Source organism: Streptopelia decaocto (genome assembly GCF_964273445.1).
Source record: "Streptopelia decaocto genome assembly, chromosome: 12".
NCBI classification, from domain to species: Eukaryota; Metazoa; Chordata; class Aves; order Columbiformes; family Columbidae; genus Streptopelia; species Streptopelia decaocto.
The window spans coordinates 230,464-250,989 of NC_138667.1; the positions used below are offsets into that span (position 1 = coordinate 230,464).

Sequence of the window (20,526 nt, forward strand, 5' to 3'; positions counted from 1 at the left end):
GTAGTCTTAATGCTTCCAGTTCTAACCAAACCCAAACTCAGTTTTACCTCCACGTAGTTGTTGTCCTGGGGCTGCTGTGCTGTGACTGGTACCTGCGCGAAGCTCCGTGCTTTGCCTCGAGGCCGCTGCTGTCCGCAGCTGATCGTTTGTGCTGCCTCTTCTTGATTAGATGCTCTGTCTAATCAAGGCACCCAGCTTTTCAGTCAGTGGCAGATTTATTTTCTTCTGTAGTTTCTGTTTTATTTTGAAACCGTCCTTCCTGCAGGTTTGTGTGTAGCTGGAAAGTGTTAGCGCTTGTGCCTGGTTACCATTGGTGAGCTGGTCCTGCCCTCCTGCGGCAGCCGCGGCCTCGGTGCCGGGCTCGCGGCTCGGGTCCCTTCTCCAGAGCTCAAAGCGCTGGATGCCGATGCTCGTTTGCAGAACGCAGAGACAAATGGGAAGGGTTTTGTGGAGTCAGGTTTTCCTTGCAGTTTTCGTGTGCATTGCAGACCTTTTGCCATCTTCCTGAATTTCCTCCAAAAGCCATGGTTTTGTCCATGTCCACCTTGTCCATTTTGACATTAATAACTGTATTCAGAGATTAATTTCATTTGTTAGGGTTGCTTAGTATGCTAAATGACATTGAGGTGGGTGGTTTTGGAGAGGGGCTGATAGTTTCTTAGATGTTCTTCTAAAGAATGTTGTGATTTTCTACTTAAGATGAATAACTTTGGTTTCTTATTTTCAGATTGTTGAGAATGTGGCGTTAAGCTCCATGTTAAAGCTTTTCTTTGAGATTGGATTTATTTTAACTATAGTCATGTGGTCTATCATCTAATAACCTAAAATAAAGTTTTTACTTTGTCCAGTTTAATCCGTGAAACTTGGGAAAAATGAGATACACTGCTAGTTTTATCACTAGCGGGTTTTTTAAGGAAGGTGCCAAACTTGGAAAGGAAAGGAAGGGGCATGAGGCAAACCAGAATTAGCAATTAGAATAGCAAATTTGAAGGGGCTGTGATGGTAAAAACTCCAAAAGCTTCTCGGATTCTTCCCTGGTCTGCGTAAGGAACCGCTACGCTCGAGGCCAGGAATGTGGCTAAGGAAACTTGATTTTTTTTTTAATGCCAGCTTTATCAGTGACATTGTTAATTATGTTGCAATAGTAATTCTACTGCTCCAGTACTTTCAATGTTAAAACTAATAATTTTCACCTTGCTTTGACAAAAATATGTATGTGTGAAACTCACACTTTCCAATAGCTCAAGTATTTCAAGTTACTAATAGCAGGGAACATTCAAAACTGTTAATTTTAGTATAAATTAGGGAAAAAAGGTGTCACTTTTTGAGGACAGGCCTGGGGAGTTGAGATTCAGTTCTTGGTGTACAGAGGGGGCTGGAGGTTTCGGTAGGAATGCAAACATTTTCTGAAATAAAGTTCCTCTTAAAAAGCACAGTTAGTGGTTAATGTCTTTGGCTCTGCCGGGTGTAAAACGCACCGCGGTTACTGATGGGTTTCAGGTGCGGGGCGGGGAGGCCGCGGCAGCGCGCGGTGCCGCGGCGGGCACGGCTCTGCGGCTCGGGGCCGGGTGGTGTCCCTGGCCTGTGTTGGCCATGCAGCTGCAGGGCTGGGAGGTTACTGCTGGTCCCAAATGTGGCTTGGGTAGTGTTTGTTATCCAAGAGAGATACCTGGCACAGTCATTTTCTGGTTTGGCGCTAACCGGAGATCTCTGGATCAGCTCATATCTGGAAGTGTTCAGCTGCTTGACAGTTGTCCTGAGTCTTATCGGATAAAGTGCAAAAAAGCCGTGCAGCATGTGAGAGAGACAGTAGCTCCGTTTGTGTTGCTTTCCTTCATGTGTAAGAAAAAACTTGTTGATGAAGACTTCAGCGGAAGTGTTTGGTCTGATGTTCTTATTAAGTCAATATAGTAGCTAGCTGCTATAAAAACGTAGTTTTCCCTCCTGTCTCTTGTGCATGATGCTTCCCTGGACCTTTCAGCAAACAGCATGGAGGAAGACTGCAGGAAATCACCAGTTGCTTGTGTGTGCTTAGTTTCTGGGCCACGTGTTCCATACATGTACACCCTGTGCAGTCCGGGGCGAGCAGTGGGATTTCAGATTGGGGTTTCTGCCTTTCCTTGTAAGAAATATTTTGAAGCCTAGCTACTGTATTGGAAGCTAAAGGTTTTTTAAGCATCAGTGTGACATCATCTTTGTCTTACATAACAGATTCCAAAACAATACTTTGATTGCATTAGAAAACTACCGTAGTTTAATTTTTTAATCTCATTTCATGGTGCTACTAGCTGCATGAGATCTCCAATGTGTCTCCCAAATTGAAGTCTCACTATCTACCTTCACTTTTTTCTTCTCCCACGTGTTGACAATGTAGTTCTTTCTACTTCATGCGTAAGAGGTCATGGACTGACTTGTTACCCAGTTTTACTTGGTAGCCTGCAACAGATTCCTACCAGTGCCTGTTTTCTGGGCATAAGTACTATTATTCCAATTTGCAGATGGGGAAACTCAGCCAGTGAGACTAAGTGGCTTGGCCAAGGTCATGCAGGAAGCCTCTGAGGAAGCAGGGAGTTGAACCTGGGCCTCTGGCTGCTCTCTAGCAACTGATGGACCATCCTTCCTTTCCAAACTAGGTAAAATTTAAGACCATTTTAAGGGATATTTTTGAACTTCGATTATTTGCCATCTTCTGCTTTTTATAATATATAAAACTATAAAAGGTAAAGATTTTGTTTCTAATAGATGGCATCTACATTAGACCATTGTGCAATTTCTAATGCAATAAACTGCAGTATTTTTTCTCTTATAAATCGTGTTTAGAGCCTGTGTGTCATGCGATGAAAACAAGCAATATATCTGTCTTATGTACCCTATGGTCTTCCTATTGTTGCTGCTTTTATAGTGGAACCGATATTGGAAAATTTATGGGGAAGTTCCATTTGAACCAGACGATAGTTCTTTATGACGTGTTAAGGCCTGAAAGTGAGGGTAGTAGCTAGACAAGAATGTGTCTTCTGGAAAAAAATGGTTCAGGCTGTCTTTGTATATCAGAGAAAGCAGAGCAACAACTCTGCTTTCTAGTGGCACTTTTTGTTGGGACAGGCAAAAAATGGGGACGGGGAAGGAAAGAGTAACAGGTGTGTATGCACCATCCTTTTCTTATATTGGGGAAAAAAAAGGTCTTGTAGATTTAAAAACAAACAAAACACAAAAATGTTTATTGTTTGCAATTAGAAATGCTTAGGGAAGGCGTTTTTCCCCATAGCAGAACTTGGGAAATCCTGCACGTGCATTTTTTTCTAAGCAGCATAATTTTCTTAATGTGATACAGACATTCTAATCTGCGCTAATTGCAGATCTCGTTGCCATAAGCAGCAGCACTTTTAAAAGTAATGGTATTAACAAAGCGCCGCTGCCGTTCTGGTCAGTCTAAACTGACCGAGCAGGACTGGGAGGGTCAGCACAGATACGGTCGGTACATGTCATTCTATGGATTGTAGGGCCATCGACACGTTTGAGAGGTAATTTATTCTCATGTAGCCAGGGCTTTAGCATGCACGGTTCCCTCTTGACTCAGAACTACACCATTTTCAAATTAAGGTGGGAAAAAGCCAGGAAATTCTCAGTTATAATGTAGCCACTTTGCTTAAGGCTTCTGGGTTTTACAACTCAGGTGGAGTATTTCTGTTTACCACTTTAAATATCAAAAGAAAATATGTTTATTCGCTCTCAAGTTTGTCTCATCTGTTCTCACTTTCCTTGCTTTAGTGTTTTTCTCTTGTAGAGTCTAAGTATGTTCCACGTGAGTTCATATATATGCTGTAGATATTTTCTCTAGTAATACAAAGTGGCGTATACACAAGCATGCGGTGTGCTGTGCAAGTCAGCTTCTGCTTCCTACACAGTGCACAAAGTGATTCTGTTGCACATTCTGGAAACAGAAACTGAGAATGTAGCTGTTGATGTTGGGGCTTTCGTCCTGTTGATTGCTGTGTGATCTGTTGGAAACTACTGACAATTCTGACAATATCACACTGGTGTTGCATGGACCTGGAGCAGCTGCCGTGCATATCTGTGTGGAGGAAAATACCGTTAGGTATGGACTTTGAATTATTAACACCTTTTTAATAGCTGTAAGTCCAAGTTTGGCAGAACCCCATTGCTTATGTTGATTTCACAAAGATGGAAGAAAACCGAATATTGAATGTAAAGCATGTAAACCAAACTTGCCATTACTTCTCTGTTTTGAAGGGGAGAGAGGTGATCTTAATATGATAATGTAAGGTTTTTTTTTTCTCCTTTTGAACCAGTTCATGGCTCTGGGGTTTTAGAAAGGGAAACTATTCTGTAAGGTCTGTTTTCTGAGGTGAGTGGTGGAATAGAAGAGTCCAGTTGGCACGTACCTGCAGTGACCACCTCGTCCAACCGCCTGGCCACTTCAGGGCTGACCAAAAGGTAAAGCGGGTTATTAGGGACGCTGTCCAAATCCTCTTAAACACTGACAGGCTCGGGGCAGCAACCGCCTCTCCAGGAAGCCTGTTGCAGAGTTTGACCACCCTCTTGGTCAACAAATGCTTCCTCACTTCCTCATGTCACATCTAAAGCTCCCATGGCACAGTTTTGGCCATTTGCAGGCATCCTGTCCCTGGATCCCAGGAGCAGATCCCATGTCCCCTCAGGGAGCTGCAGAGCCAGGAAATGGCTCCTCAGCCTCCTTCTCTCCAGACTAGACAAGCCCAGAGCCCTCAGCAGCTCCTCACAGGACCTGCCCTCCAGCACTTCCCCAGCTCTGGTCCCTCCTCTGGCTGCGTTCGAGGACCTTCCCGTCCCTCTGCAGCGGTGGGGCCCGCACTGCACACAGGGCTCCAGCTGAGGCTGCGCCAGCGCTGAACACCGCGGGACAGCCCCCTCCGGCCAGACACGCCGCGTTTGATGTCCCCAGGACGTGGTCTGCCCTCTTGGTGCCAGTGTTGCAGGGCTGCTCCCCAACCGCTCCTCTCCCAGTTTAGACTGGTGTTGGGCATTACTCCATCCCCAGTGCAGAATCTGCCACATGAACTTGTGACATTTCATGCCACTGATGATTGCCCAATACTCCAACCTGTGTAGATCCCTCTGCAAGACCTCTCGTGCCTTGAGAGATTCAGCAGCACCTCCCAATTTGGTATCATCACAAACTTGCTAATAGTGCATTCAGCTCCTGCATCCAGATCATTGATACACCGGTTGCACAGCACTGGCCCCAGGACTGAGCCCGAGGAACACCGCCAGCCAGGTGTCTGCACCCACCGCACTGTGAACAGGCTTATCTCACACTTGGACAGCTTATCTAGAAGCATTCTGTGCAGGACAGTATCTAAATCCCGAGTAAAATTCAAAAAACTACATCCACCCCCTTCTCTTCATCCACCAAATGGGTGGTCTTGTTGTAGAAGGAGATTAAATTAGCCAAACAGGATTTTTCCTTTGTGAACCCATGTTGACTGTACCTGATGATTGCATTGTCCTTTAAATGTCTCTAGCACCCTGCATGATTTTGATAGTTTTTCGGTACTGAGGTCAGACTAACCGGTCTGTGGTTCCCTGGGTCTTCCCTCATCCCCTTCTTGTGAAGTGGAATAATGTTGGCCAGCCTCCCGTCAGCGGGATCTCACCGAGTCCCACGGCTCTTGATGGTGATGGAGGGGGGTCCTGCCACAACGTCTGCTGGGCTTTGCTACTGCTTTGTATGTGATGGGTGCACAGTATTTGTCAGAATGTGTGATGAACCTGTTAAACAAATGTGGAACACCCATCTTGAAGTTCATCACAGGCTATTTCTTGTAGGTTTTTTTCTTTTTTTCTTTTTTTAAACCAGGGAGTAACATGATAAATTTTCAGCTAAAAATACAGCTGTTCCACATCATCAATTTATAATGATTCATAGAAATGTGAGGTGTCTTATAGGTTAAGACTGGAAGAAATTTTCTTATAGTCTAACTTCACATGTGTGACAAGGTAAATTGACTTGTTTAAGTCTTGTGCGAGACAACAAATGAAAAATAACAGCTATCCTGATTTGATGGGGACGGAGTGGTAACCTGCACTGTGTTGCTTGTTTGAATTTGTCTGCATTTAGAGATCCCTGTCAGTTGAGGGCATGTGCTAGTGATGAGTCCTGTCTGTGTAGTTATGTAGAAAATCTCCCTTCCTTTTCATCAAATTCTTAAATATCTTGCAAAAAGGAATATATTCCAAAGTCAACATTATTGTAATAGTTCTTTCTGTCAGCCTTTTTTCATATAACCTCTGCGATAAGAGAATCGCAACAAGATGATTGCTTCACTAATAGTGTACATAAAAAGAAACGGTGCCATGTTGTTATTCTTGTGTGGTAGTCCTCTCTTTGTCTCACATACTGCTGCCAAAGTAGCTCCAACATACTGAGAAAGGTCCAGGCCCACTGAAACTGAAAGGAGTTCGGTCCCGTTGCCGCTCTATTGCCGGGCGTGTTGAGCTGGAGGGAGGGGGGCGTCGTGCTCCGGTGCCGCTGAGGCAGGAGGCGCAGGTCCAGAGTCCCTGGGGAGGGTGTCCCGGTCCGTCCCCTCGCTGGGCTGGGTCTGGGGAGCAGCTGCCAGTGTCTGGCGCCTCCTGATGGGACCGCTGGTGAGCAGAGAGCTGTGCGTTGAACCCCAATACCCCAGTCATCCTGGAATTACTACAAAACTCTGTTTTGACTGTCCAGCTTATGGTGTTTCTTAACTGACTAGGAATTTCTTGCTGTTCATCTGACATATTTGATTATGTTTGTGTAGTATGTAAGTTCTGTAGATGAAAGGTTGGAATGCAGCCATGTTAATTTAACAGCCCTACTTGTCAGAACGTGGAATGAGACTTGTAACCATGTTCCTGTTCTTGGCATTCTTACTGTGCAGTTTCATAAGGCTTTAACGTTTGTCCTTTGTGGTAGAAAAAACAAGGATGGTGTCTCAGAATAGCGATTTAGAATTGTAGTCTGGTTTATATTGTAACACTTGTAAATAAGGTCATGAAGAGTCTAGCGAGTAGATATTTCTGCATGATCTCATGCCATCTAAAATATTTGCATTTGGTTCAGGGAGTTCAGTAATGTACAAGTCAACACAAAATTTCTGATTTAGGATGGATTTCACAAGCTTTCCTGGCGGAAGGATTTAATTCTGTGAATGTCGGTTACCGTGCTGGTAGAGGCTGTCTAAATTCTCTGCACAATTCCCATGTGAGAGAGGCTCGCTTTGTGTCAGCAGCTGTACTTTGTGATGAACCATTTTTACATCTTTAATTTTGTGTGGGGAAATAGCATTTGGAGGCAGTGGTGTGCGTTTGGGGATAAATAGTTTTTCATAGGTTAGTAATTGCTGTGAGTTTGGTTCCTGTTTCTTTTATAATGTTTGACAGCTGTGTAGATGTGATGATCTCTGTGTTATCATTACAACACTTATTCTGATTTTTCTGACTAAAGCTGCTGTCTCCTTATCCATAGGGATTGTAGGAATCTATGTTTTCTCTATTCAGTGTCTGAAAAGAGCTGAAATGCCTTCTGAATTTTTTTTAATCAGATCTTTGTGGAATTTGACGGCTGTAACTGGAAGCAACACGCCTGGGTGAAAGTCCATGCTGAAGAAGTTATAGTGTTGCTGCTGGAAGGATCGTTGGTTTGGGCACCTCGAAATGACCCGGTGACGCTTCAGGGGACGCGAGTGTCCCTGACCCAGTGGCCCGCACTGGTGAGTATGTGGCCAAACGCTCTCGTATCCTCAGAGATTTGCGTCAACACAGCTGTGAAACACAAGGCTTGGATATTGTACCATTCTGCAGGTACCAAAAATTGCTTGGGGATGGATTTTTTTAAATGGTGAATAGAGGAGTTAACTGGGAACTATAGTGCCTCTGGAAAAGCGGCTGGGATGCAGCATGATTCCAGTTCCTGCCCCAGAAAGTATAAGCTGTTACCTCACGGGCACGGGATGTTGTTTACTAGTGGGTCTCTGAAGAAATATGGTACACATCCAAAATTCTTATTTTTTCCCCTGTTGTAGAACTGGGAGCATGTTAGGCTTTTCCGAATTGTGAGAATAGGCCTTTTGGTCTTACTATGAACTCTCTAGAGCTCTGTATGGTAAAGGCTGATGAATCATTTTTGCATCATTGAGACTAAAGCAAGTATGTTTTAGCCAGCATACCTGAGTGTGCCCGTTCCGCAGACACCCTGATGAGCGGTATATCCGTACACTCCTCCTTCTCTTAGCAGCTTCCGAAGAGGAAGGGTCATTGTATGTGAGAACCCTACCCTTGTGGTCATGACGTCTAATTTGTATTTCTTTGCCCTTCTTTTGTTTCTTTTCTCCTCCTGCAGTCCTTGGACTGCCGGGGATCCTACTGTCTGCTTTTTAATACCACATTTTGTGCACAGGCATGCTGACATGTATTTTCGAGTCAAGGACCTTGTGCATTGGCTGAATTTTAATTTAGTGTTTAAAATGGATACTTGGGCTCAAAGCAACAAGTTCAGCACTGCCTCTTTTTCTGGGTGCTTCTTTATTGCTTTTGTCTTAAGGCAGAAGAGAACGAGGCCTTTACAGCAGAGATTATGCGTATGGTATTTTTTCCACAGGCAGAGTTTTCCTTTTTCTGACTTGTCTGTAAGAGTGAACTCTAGTTTAATTTCATCTGGGGAACTTTGTGCAGGATCAGTTTCTTTCAGATGATTCCCAAGTATCTCAGTATCTGGGTAATTTGGGGGCGTCACTGTAGTCCGCACACTGACTGTGTGATGACTTGTCAGAGCCTCTTGGAAGCAAATATGGGTCCACTCAGACCCCAGAGTATTTCTCTATAACTCAAGCCATATCTGTGGCCTTGCTGGAAGAGCATGTCCATGCCCGCACGCGCCTGGGCAGCCGGGGAGCTCAGAGCCCTGCCCGGGGCACGGTGCGGGCCGCGGGCCAGGGCACGGTGCGGGCCACGGGCACGGTGCGGGCCACGGGCCAGGGCACGGTGCGGGCCGCGGGCCAGGGCACGGTGCGGGCCACGGGCACGGTGCGGGCCACGGGCCAGGGCACGGTGCGGGCCGCGGGCACGGTGCGGGCCACGGGCCAGGGCACGGTGCGGGCCACGGGCACGGTGCGGGCTGCGGGCCGAGGGCACGGTGCGGGCCGAGGGCACGGTGCGGGCCGAGGGCACGGTGCGGGCCGAGGGCACGGTGCGGGCCGAGGGCACGGTGCGGGCCGCGGGCCAGGGCACGGTGCGGGCCGCGGGCCAGGGCACGGTGCGGGCCGCGGGCCAGGGCACGGTGCGGGCCGAGGGCACGGTGCGGGCCGAGGGCACGGTGCGGGCCGCAGGCCGAGGGCACGGTGCGGGCCGAGGGCACGGTGCGGGCCGCAGGCCGAGGGCACAGTGCGGGCCGCGGGCCGAGGGCACGGTGCGGGCCGAGGGCACGGTGCGGGCCGAGGGCACGGTGCGGGCCGAGGGCACGGTGCGGGCCGCGGGCACGGTGCGGGCCGCGGGCCAGGGCACGGTGCGGGCCACAGGCCGAGGCGCCCGGGGCACGGTGCGGGCCGCGGGCCGAGGGCACGGTGCGGGCCGAGGGCACAGTGCGGGCCGAGGGCCAGGGCATGGTGCGGGCCGAGGCGCCCGGGGCACGGTGCGGGCCGCGGGCCGAGGGCACGGTGCGGGCCGCGGGCCAGGGCACGGTGCGGGCCGCAGGCTGAGGCGCCTGGGGCACGGTGCGGGCCGCAGGCCGAGGGCACGGTGCGGGCCGCAGGCCGAGGCGGCCGGGGCACGGTGCGGGCCGCAGGCCGAGGGCACGGTGCGGGCCGCAGGCCGAGGGCACGGTGCGGGCCGCAGGCCGAGGGCACGGTGCGGGCCGCAGGCCGAGGCGGCCGCGCCGCCAGAGCCGGTTCTGGAGAGCCAGCTGCTCAGCCTTGCAGAGTGGATGGTTTGGGGGCTGGTTGGTGGCTTTTGGGGTTTTTTGAGATTTTTTTTGAGATATATCATTTGTGAATGTGTATTAGTCCTTCATTATCTCTTTCTTCTAGTCCTGTTGAATTTTAGGAAATAGTTTTACATAAACTGAGCAAATAAATCTTATATTCATACTGTTGTGTACAGGGGAATGGAGCGTGAACAAACTTGATGAGAGCTGTTAAGGGAAAAATGTCATGAACACTCGTGTGTTAAAATTGTGTGAGTGTGAGACAGATAACACATTGCTAAGACTGATGGCTGGCACCTTCCTCTTCCATCAGCAAGTTATGGTATAAGGTTATCATTCTGATTCTGCTAGGTATTTTTAGTGATTTGTCCTGCAGCTTGAATATCAATAGTACTTTTGTTATGAATTTCAGTTTTGCACAAAACACTAGCGAGGAGAGCTTACCTTTAATAATATGCATATAAATTACTGACACCTGACATCTTTGCAGGAGTAAAAACACTGCTTTCAGAAGGCTACACCCAAAATATGTAGGATAGTTTTAACCATTAACCAAAGCTTTTTTTTAACCTGAGCATCGGAAGGTGCTTACTTGTGAAAAAATGAATACTACAAAAGGTATGTTCAGTTCTGCTTTACGTTCTAATGAAGAAGTGGAGGTAATTTGCTGTAATTCCTTCTTGTACAATGCCATATGTTCAAGAATTATTGACTTAGACATAATGAATAATTGGCATTAAAACTCAGGCACTGGGTGGTGCAAGTTGAGAAATTAAACTTTTTATTCTTTGTGATACTTAAATAGCATGTGGAGATAACTATGGTTGGCCTGTATGTGCGCTCAGTCATTTTTGTAACCTTTGTGTTTTGTTCATCACAGACTTTCACTCCTCTAGTAGATAAGCTGGGTTTAGGCTCTGTGGTCCCAGTCGAGTTTCTTCTGGACAGACATTTACGTTTCCTGTCTGATGCCAGTGGATTACGTTTGTTTCAGGTATTTGTACTGTGTTCAGTTAAAGTGCAAATTTAACTTGGTGCTGTGCTTCGTAGATAACTTTATTTTCTTTTTTACTGTTACACTTGCAGATTTTTGTCTTCCTCCTTTCACTGCCACGTATTTGCATTTGTTTCGCTGCCTCTCCAGGCGCTCACACTAACCCCCTCTGGCTCCTCTCGACCCTGCTCACATGGAGAGCGAGCTCTCAGGCACATTGTAGCTCAGAACTGCAGTGGAAGTTTTGCAACAGCTTATGCATAGTTTGTCCCTCTTTCCTCCTGGCATGTTTAGCAATGTTTTTCTTAACTTTTCTGGGGTTTTTTGTGTTTGTCAGTTTCTGAGAGCAGTCCAAGAAGAGCTGGCCTTTAACAACTAATGATTCTGTTACCTTAAAAGACTATACTGTTATGTTAAAACAGTTTGTTGTTGGCAGATGGGAACAGAGAGTCAAAATCAGATTCTTCAGGAACAGCCTTCACTAAGAGAATCTGTCAATGCATTGATCAGTGACCAGAAACTTCAGGAGATATTTAGTAGAGGTGAGACTGTGTTTTTCTATCTCAGGTCTATTTTGTTGTGGAACAGTTAGAACATGCTGGAATTTGTGAAGAAGAATAGTGATAGTATCTGTTACCGTTTGATTTGGAAGGTAAATTTTCTGTATTGTTTTGCAAATTCTTTACAAAGAAGCATTATTTTATCATAGATACAGGTAAGCAGTTGCTGAGATAGAACCAGAAGTACCTTCTGGGAATGATCACTGAAGATGTAGTTAAAGTAGGACAACATTTTATTGATAACATCCATGTATTTACAACTTCCCTTATTTTAAGTTTTAGTTTTGAATTTTTAAAGTTTTGGTCCTGTTCTGTGGTTCTGTTTTATAGTTCTGGAAATTTAGAAGTGAAGTTACTCTCTAGTTGCTGATCTTTAAAAATTTCTTACGTCAAATTCAAATATTGGCATTTTGAGAATTAATACATGAATTGTTTAAGTTGAAAATATGATGAGGCTGTGGCTGCTCAGTGTAGAGTTAATACCTTCACTGTTGTCTGGATTGTGTATTGGGGTTAAGCCTGGTGGCAACTTTGTTATCAGGTTGGGGTCCTCTAGGTCAAGTGCCAAAAGTTTTCTATGCAGAGTTTGAGTTTCTGGGCCAGATGGCCACCCTGGAGGTAGCCCGCTGTGTTAAACCTTTGAAGGATGATGTAATTCTTAATGGGGAGTTGGTGCCTTGTGGTTAAAAAAATGTTTATTGATAAAAATGCTGTGGGGACAATACTTCTTACATGAGCCAGTAGCTGCAGAATTGTCCAGTTTGGAGCCTTCTTCTGAAGCACCTTGCTCAGGTTGTGTCAGATACAGGCAGTTGGATCACTGGGAGCTGGGATCTTCTGGAAGACTAGATTCAGACAGAGGGCATTGTCCCTGCCTTGGGGATGTCTCAGGTACTGTCTGTATCAGGCCAATTACAGGCTGCAATTGAAAAACTATACATAAAACTCCTATATATTTTAATATAGAAGTAGGTATGTTTGTGAGGGTTGCCCGGAGAGGTGGTGGATGAACCATCCCTGGAGACATCCCAGGCCAGGCTGGACGGGGCTCTGAGCACCCTGAGCTGGTGAAGGCAGCTGTCATGGCAGGAGGGGCTGTGTGAAGGTCCCTCCAACCCAAACTGTTCTATGATTCTATGGTCGTGTGGGTTTTGATGATCTAATATTAACGGGGTTTTTGTCTGCATTTAGGGCAGGGTGAAAGCTCCCATGCTGATGTGGAGAGTGAGGGCAGGGTCGGGGAAAATATTTCTGTAGATGGTTCATTACCTGTGTCAAATAACTAGACTCGTTGGTTTAGAGACATTGGATATTTGTGCAATTATATTACATTTTCCACAGTTACAAATACATGTTTCTGTTCTGAACTGCATGCAGTTTATACTGGGATTTGCTACATCTGAACTGAGTCAGAATGATAGGACTGTCCTACTGGATTGATGCTTCATAATTACTGACCTGTAGGTTAGAAAACAAAAGAGTTTAGTTAGCAAGGAACCCCCATGTAGCTTGATTTTGTCAAAGGAGTGGTTTATTTTGATCTTCTGCATTTTTTTCTACTGGCAAACTGTATTAATTTTGTCTTTACAATAGCTTTGAGTCGCAGCAGTGAGGGCTTATTCACTTTTTACAACAGTGTGCTTGGCTTATGCAGGATTTGCAGCAGAAGCCCTAGTGTCTTAATTTCCTTCCACCTGAAGGATCACACACCAAGCCCTAATTATGTGCACAGAACTCTTTTTTAATTGTATTACTCTTAATCAGTATGACACAAAGCCTGTCTGAAAAAGGTACTCAAAGTCCTTCTTTTCCAGGTCCTTACAGTGTCAAAGGCCAGAGAGTTAAGGTTTACCAGCCAGAGGATGAAAACAGCTGGCTCTGTGGTGTCGTGAGCCATCAGGACCCCATAACTCGTCTTATGGAGGTGTCTGTGACTGAGGTAAAAATATGAAGGACTGCTTTGGTGTTTCCGAAAATACATTTCTCCATATCTTGTGGACAGTGACAGCCTCACCAAAACTTGTGCTTTTGGTTCTTTGTTATTTGCTTTAGAAGATGAGTAATACGTAATTATCCATGTTGTAATTCACAGATTTTTTTTTTTCCCTGTTATGGTGACTTCCCACAATAAATGATGATATACGGCCCGCTTCTATAAATGAAGCTATAAGAATTTCTTTGGAAATGAGTGCTATATAAAAAAATATTGGGAGTGTCTTTCTGGATGGGAGCGTGTGCTGATGTAGAGAAAGCCGCTTTCTGGGTCTGGAATGCTGAGATCTTCCTGTGCCTTCTCTTTTTCGGGTCCTGTCCTGTGCCCCCGTCCCTGTAGCCTTTTCCATGTGCAGAATGAATGCACTGAACGTGCCCGGCGAGTCCTGGGTACACTGCAGTAGTCCTGCACTCTGACTGCTGGATCTGTTGCTGGTACACAGGAAAGAAGTGTAATGGTAAATAAGTGAAATTTGTGAAATGTCTGGTAAAGAAGTGTAGTGCTTTGCAGAGGCACTGGAATTGTGGAGTGTATGCTTTCAGCAGATACATGCCGGGAAGCACCCATCTAACTGTGTATCTACTGTGAAATAAAAATACCTTCCAAGCGCACTTATAGAGATTGGGGATTAATTGCTCCTTGTGGGGAGCTGATGGTGCTGCTTAGCCTAAATTAATGTGCTTCCTTCCGTTAGTCTTTTCTACATCTAGCAGAGTGGATGTGCAGAAGACTACAACAACACTAAAATTTAAGAAGAGCGGTGTTAAATGCAATGAATGCCTCTAGAAATGCTCAGTAGAACAAATACACAAGGAATCAGTCGTAGGAATCAAATCTGAAAGTTTTTGAAATAGCGAAGGAGCAAAAGGATAGAAGGTAAATTGGAAGGTTGTAGTATTGCTAAGAAAGTGGTACAGAAAAAAAGGCAAATTGGAGAGGAGCTGCAGAGAAACCCTGTGCTTAAGGTCTCTTATATTGATACTATATGCTCTGAATTAAAAACTAACCTACTCTTTTCTTACTCCTACCTCCTCAATATCAATCTGCATAAAAATTAGAGTGGTGAAATAAAGTCGGTGGATCCTCGACTGATTCATGTGGTGATGGATAACACTTCTCCAAGTGAGGTACTGCAACAATTCAGGTCTTGCATATACAGTGTGAAACTTCATAAAGATTTAGATATAAAATATCTAAAGCATGGAAACAACTGAAAGCTGATGTTATGTTCACTGTGGGCTTTTGATAATGTAGTTGGAAGAGGAAAATTTTCTTTACCGCTTTGAGAAATGATCACAGCTTTCTTTAAACAATCTTCTCTTTTTGTTCAGGCCTGTTTTACTGAGTTCAGCACAGATCTTGGAGGGGCTCAGTAGCCATGGTGGCTGTGCTCCAGTTTAAGGGGTAGTGCTCTGATGGAGAATGTCGCTCTGCTCAGTGCCTTTTTGTAACAGGATCACTTTGTGCTTCTTCACAGACCTTTGTAGACGTTTCTAAAAATTGTCATCTGGCTTCTCTGAAGCTGGCTTGTATGCTTGTGGCATTCCATTGCTTTAGTGGAGAGGTTCCATGATAACATTTGAACCTGTGTTTTTACCCTAGGCTAAAGGTCAAACTATCTCCTGTAGTTAAATTTGGTAGGGTTTGGGTAGTCGACGGAAAGAGTGCCCTTCAGAAGAGCTCTGAGCATTAGACTTGTAGCAAGTGGTATGCAAATGGTTTCTATACATGAGCAAGAACTGTGTCAGAGTATGGCTGTGCGCCACGTTTCCCAGACTCTGCCACGATGTGGTGCATGCTACAGCAAAGTAGCTCAGCTAAAAATCTTACTGTGAGGATCCTGTCTTAGCAGAGAAAAGACAAGACTGCGCTTACACTTGTGCTCTGTGTTCACTTGGTATCTTAGATGTCTCAGTTTGCATTTAAATTTTCCTAAGTGTGAGAGTAGCGTTATGTGTTCTGTTCTAACAGAAGAATATTATTTGAACTGGTTTCCTGATTGTTCTGTATAGTGATTGCATGGTTTTGTGTATTATAGGGAGGGGGCCTGAAAGCAGCTAAATCATCTAAAGGGAAAAAGAAGAAAGAAAGTCTGGAGGGAAAGGATGGACGCAGGAGGAAAAATGCTTCAGATTCTGGGTTTGATCCTGCAACAAAGAAGCTAAAGGAGAGGGGTGAGGTGGATAGCAATGGTAGTGATGGAGGTGAGGTAAGCAGAGGTCCTTGGAAAGGAGGCTCCAGTAGTGACACAGGACTGGATCCAAGGGCCAAACAGCCTTCATTCATTCCTCAGATTAATCGCAATATTCGCTTTGCCACTTACACCAAAGAGAATGGCCGAACACTAGTAGTCCAAGATGAGCCAGTTGGTGGTGACACACCGTTGCCCTTCACTCCGTTTTCCCCTGTGGCTGGACAAGCGTTGCTAGTTGGATCTGGATGTAAAGAGGCAGGAAAGTCACTGGAACAAGTTGGCCAAGGCACGGTGACTTCTGCAGCTGCAGTTACTACAAGTGCTTTGACACCAACAACCGTGAGAATCTCTGATACCAGTTTGCCAGCTGTTACTGGACAGGAGAAACTGAAAACGGGCCGGTCACAAGCCCAGGGAGAGGTGAGTAGCCCGTGACCCAGCATATTCAAGGCATACATACATATTTGCAACAGGTGTTCTGCAACATGCTCCTGTTAAAAAAGTGTGTCCATGGAATTGAGAAAACTACTTTTTCTCTTTTTAATTCCTCCCTTCCCAAAGGAAACCTTTCTGTTATCTGGTCTAAGAACTCAAAAGAAAAGGTATTTGGTGGAGTTGTAAGACAGAACTTTTTTAGCACTCCTGCCTTTATTCAGCCTTAGTCTGAGGAGTGCAGCCTTAAAGTCACACAAGCACCGAACTTAATTATATTAACTTTGTTGTGTCATATGGAAGATAACCTGCTTAATATCTCTTGCCTTTATATAAACAAATATGTATGAAAATGTGCCCTGAGATACTTAAAATAAAAGCCTCAAAACCAGAAAAACAGAGAGGCTACATTTAGACAACCTCTTTTAGATGACCAGCTTGTCTGTTACAGCTATGGCATCTCTGTAGTAGAAAAATGAACCAGTCGCATCCTGTCCTGTCTAGGTCTGAAAACCGAAGTAATTAAAACATTTGAGATGGGTACCTTTACAATAAATTTTGATCAAGAGTTCAGTCTGGAAGCAGCTTGAAGACCTTTTAGTTATGTCTTTGTTTTCAAGGGGAAAAGTACAAGAGAAGCCCTTTTAAAAACAAAGTAAAAGCCTTTTTACGTAATCAAATGAATGCTTATAAAAACTAAACCAAAAACCGACCTCAGTAAGTACACCAAAAATTAAGAAACTCATAGTCTACAGAATAAAAAAAAGAAGAAAATGGGAGGTACATTAGAGAGCCCAAGGTAACTGCCAGGAGGTTAAAGGGATTAGTTTCATCTCTTTTGTTTTAGCTAACAGAATGGGGGGAAAGGTGAGATGTTGAAATTGGGATAAGGGTTCCTAAATGGTAAGGTGTAAAGGAGAAACAGAATTGTAGAAGGCAGGAGGGTTATGTAATTAAATCGTTATATTAAAAAAAAGACTGAAAAAAGTTCAAAGTTGGAAACAACTACAAATTGTGTAGGTAAATGGTCAAAATTGTATCTGTCATCAGTGGTATTAAGGAAGCACTTTAATTGTACTGACAAATATTTCAAGGGTGCCGGTTAAGTAGGAGAACCTTTTCAGGATGATCTTAAGGGAGGGTGAAAATGGGAGATTATTGAAAAGCAGTTTCAGTTAAGGTTCCCTTCCTGCTGATTTGAATTAAAGCAATCAGCAGTTTAAATAACTTGCTTTTCTGTGAATTATTTCACTTTGTCTTGTGTCTCACTTTTGTTCTAAAGCGTGATAAGACATTAAGTGTTTGTTTTCTCCATGTGTCTTTAGTATGTAATGGGCACCATTAGCTCATTAATTTCAATAGCTTGTAGGTAGGAAAAATGAGTCTAGCAGAATTTTTAAAGAAGTTTTGTCATTGTGGATAATTCTGATGGAAGTTTCTGTTACAGATGGGTAAGTAGAATGCTAATTGTGCAATAAGGTGAGCCAAAGTATTGCTGAATCAAACAGGAATCCTCTAATAGACTAATGCTTTTAAATTTTGTTTTAGAATTCCCGAAATTCACTTTTGGCTTCTTCTGGATTTGGAGTCTCTCTCCCAAGTGCTTCCCAGTCCTCAGTATTTGGGAGTGGAAGGAACCAATCAAATGGAGTGGTGACTCCAGAAAGCAAGTCTTCTGGGTTTCCTTTCGGCTGTACTGGACCAGAGGCTCAGAAAGACTCTGATCTGTCCAAGAACTTGTTTTTTCAATGCATGTCCCAAAATCTACCTTCTAGTAACTACTTCACGGTCATTTCTGAGAGCTTGGCTGAAGATGCCTCTAGTCGGGACTCGTTCAAGCAGTGTACAGATAGTGTGGGTGCTGGGATCTGTAAAGGTAAAATTATTTCAGTGGACACTAAACCAGGAGCCCAGTCTGGCAGTTCTGTGGAGCGGAAGCTGCCTGTGGAGTCTATGCCTACCCTCACTCCGGCCTTTTCACGAAGTCTGTTGAATACTCGCCCCCCAGATAGTCATGAAAACCTATTTTTACAGCCCCCAAAGCTATCAAGAGAAGAACCGTCAAACCCTTTCCTCGCATTTGCTGAGAAAGCAGAACTTAGTCCCTTCAGTGGCTTTGCATCTTCATCTCAGACAGGGGTTTCTACTCCCTCTGCACCTGTGGGTCCTAAGGCCACTTCTGGCTGGCCAGAGTCACTCACCTCTACGGACTCTTCTCTAGCAAAGAAGAAAACCCTGTTTATAACAACTGACTCTTCAAAGATGATCTCCAGTACTCCTGGTTCAGCAGTTGCTGCCAGTGTTCAGAGTCCTTCCGCTATAGGCAATGGCCGTTCCAGCTCACCCACCAGCAACCTGACACAGCCTATTGAGATGCCCACACTCTCCTCCAGCCCAACGGAAGAAAAACCAGCTGTTGGGCCTGGGCAGCAGGACAATCCTCTTCTGAAAACTTTTTCTAATGTGTTTGGCAGACATCCACATGGCTTTTTCTCTTCACAGGCAGAGTTTCCACTGGAGAGCAGAGCCCCTTTTGAAGCTGTGAAAAGGTTCTCTCTAGATGAGCGTAGCTTGACATCCAAGCAGGACTCAGACTCCAGTACCAATAGCGACCTGTCTGATCTGAGTGACTCTGAAGACCAGTTGCAGGCCAAGGCTTGTATGAAGGGCATCCCAGACCACCTGATGGCAAAACTGGGCTCCAGTGCAGAGCGCAACGCTGAGCTGCTGCTGGGGAAAGGGAAAGGGAAGCAAGCCCCAAAGGGCCGGCCCCGCACGGCCCCCCTGAAAGGTGAGGACTTGGATGAGGGTGTCTTGGAAGCACAGGTGGGGTGGAATACTGGAATGTCTCCTGTGTGATGAACTGTGTGAACTAACCACAGGTGTAAACCTCAATTTATGCTCGTGGGCAGCACACAGGATATTTACAAGGCTAAAGCTTAATGCTTGTCTTTGAATCAACATGTTCACTTTGGGAAATGTTGAAGCATATTTGTCAGGACCAAAGCGTGGTATGCTGCAGACTTGGACAAGCTTAGTGGTTTTGCATGAGTGCGAGCACACAGATGTCTGAAAATATGCTTATTGGGGCCAACATCCTTTTGCTGTTGCAGTTAACTAATGGATTTTTATTTTGCCTCACCCAGTTGGCCAGTCTGTGCTGAAAGATATGAGCAAGGTGAGGAAGCTGAAGCAGTCAGGTGAGCCTTTTCTCCAGGATGGCTCTTGCATCAATGTGGCTCCACATCTGCACAAGTGCCGGGAGTGCCGTCTGGAGCGGTACCGCAAATTTAAGGAGCAAGAGCAGGATGACTCAACTGTGGCGTGTCGCTTCTTCCATTTCCGGAGGTGCTCAAATTCTTCCTTCCTTCATGTGTAGTCTATGTGCAGAGTTTGGACCATGTCCAAGCACAAAGTGATTATGTTTTACTTATTTAATGTGTTTGGGTGCAATAATGAAGATTTTGAATGTCTTCCATTTCCCTGCATCACCTGACTGGAGTTCCCTCACTGGGGCAGGAAGAGCTGATGATGGAAGACACAGCCATATGATACTAACTGAGCCTCCAATCCAGCCTCGGGAGGTCAAATTTGCCTTGTTGGGTAGAATTTTACAGAGATACAATTTTAGTTTGGTCAACAAGTAACTAAACATTGCCAGCACAAGGTTTTGTTGAGTACAGAACTGTGTTTTAGGAGTAGAATGCTGCCTGTGTTTTCTCTGTGTTACATACACGTCTTATGGTTCTTTGACCTGTTACGCTTCTCTTGATCGTCCTTAACTGCCTGTTCTAGCAAGTGCTATGCATCTGTTTAAAAAAATACATATTTGTTCACATTCTGGCGTATAAAGGATGAATTCCTAGTATGTGCCACCCATCCAGTAACGATTATAGCTGCTTCTCTTCCTGAACTCGTTAAAAATTAATCTAGCTCTGAGGTTAAGAGCAAGATTGGTTTTGGTCAAAAATGAAGTTACGTTTAATATTAGCAGGAGACGTTCAGGGTTCTGTAACTTATGTTGTTACACCTTTTACCAAACAAAGACTAGGAGGATCAAAGCTACCAATAAAACAGTTGTGGCTTGTCTCTGTGGCAAGAACAGCAGGTACAGTACGGCTTTTTGTGTGTCTAGTGATGTGAACCATTAGAGCAAGTGCTAGCGGCCCTGGCCAGAACTGGAATACTGGTTTACCAAAAGTTGGAGAATAACTTTATCCCAAGTTAAAACAGAGAATGAGAACCATGCACAAGTTTACAAACAACATCATGCAGCAGCCCACATAAATTAAATTTTGTCATCTCTTTCTGTTAGTAGTATAGAGAAATGTGACTTACCAAGCTGTAGCAATTTCCTGCGTGTGGAGTTTCCCACCGACGCTTACGGGGACCTGTGGATTC

The 20,526-nt window shown here is 45.0% G+C and overlaps 1 protein-coding gene across 8 annotated transcripts in view; it reads left to right on the forward strand.

Moving 5' to 3' along the window:
• Nucleotides 1-20,526, forward strand: part of KDM3B (lysine demethylase 3B) — a 53,976-nt gene that overhangs the window by 5,356 nt on the left and 28,094 nt on the right. For 5 of the 8 annotated variants that reach the window (XR_014185260.1, XR_014185261.1, XM_082063901.1 and 2 more), the window contains exons 2-9: nucleotides 7,578-7,745; nucleotides 10,833-10,946; nucleotides 11,383-11,488; nucleotides 13,321-13,445; nucleotides 14,558-14,626; nucleotides 15,538-16,113; nucleotides 17,674-18,916; nucleotides 19,272-19,473. Coding sequence is in view for 6 of the 8 variants with exons in the window: in XM_082063901.1 (XP_081920027.1) it covers nucleotides 7,578-7,745; nucleotides 10,833-10,946; nucleotides 11,383-11,488; nucleotides 13,321-13,445; nucleotides 14,558-14,626; nucleotides 15,538-16,113; nucleotides 17,674-18,916; nucleotides 19,272-19,473 (2,603 nt within the window). In the remaining 2 variants the exon portion in view is untranslated. The remainder of the gene's footprint in view (nucleotides 1-7,577; nucleotides 7,746-10,832; nucleotides 10,947-11,382; nucleotides 11,489-13,320; nucleotides 13,446-14,557; nucleotides 14,627-15,537; nucleotides 16,114-17,673; nucleotides 18,917-19,271; nucleotides 19,474-20,526) is intronic. The other 3 variants (XM_082063903.1, XM_082063905.1, XM_082063906.1) reach the window with 3 other exon arrangements.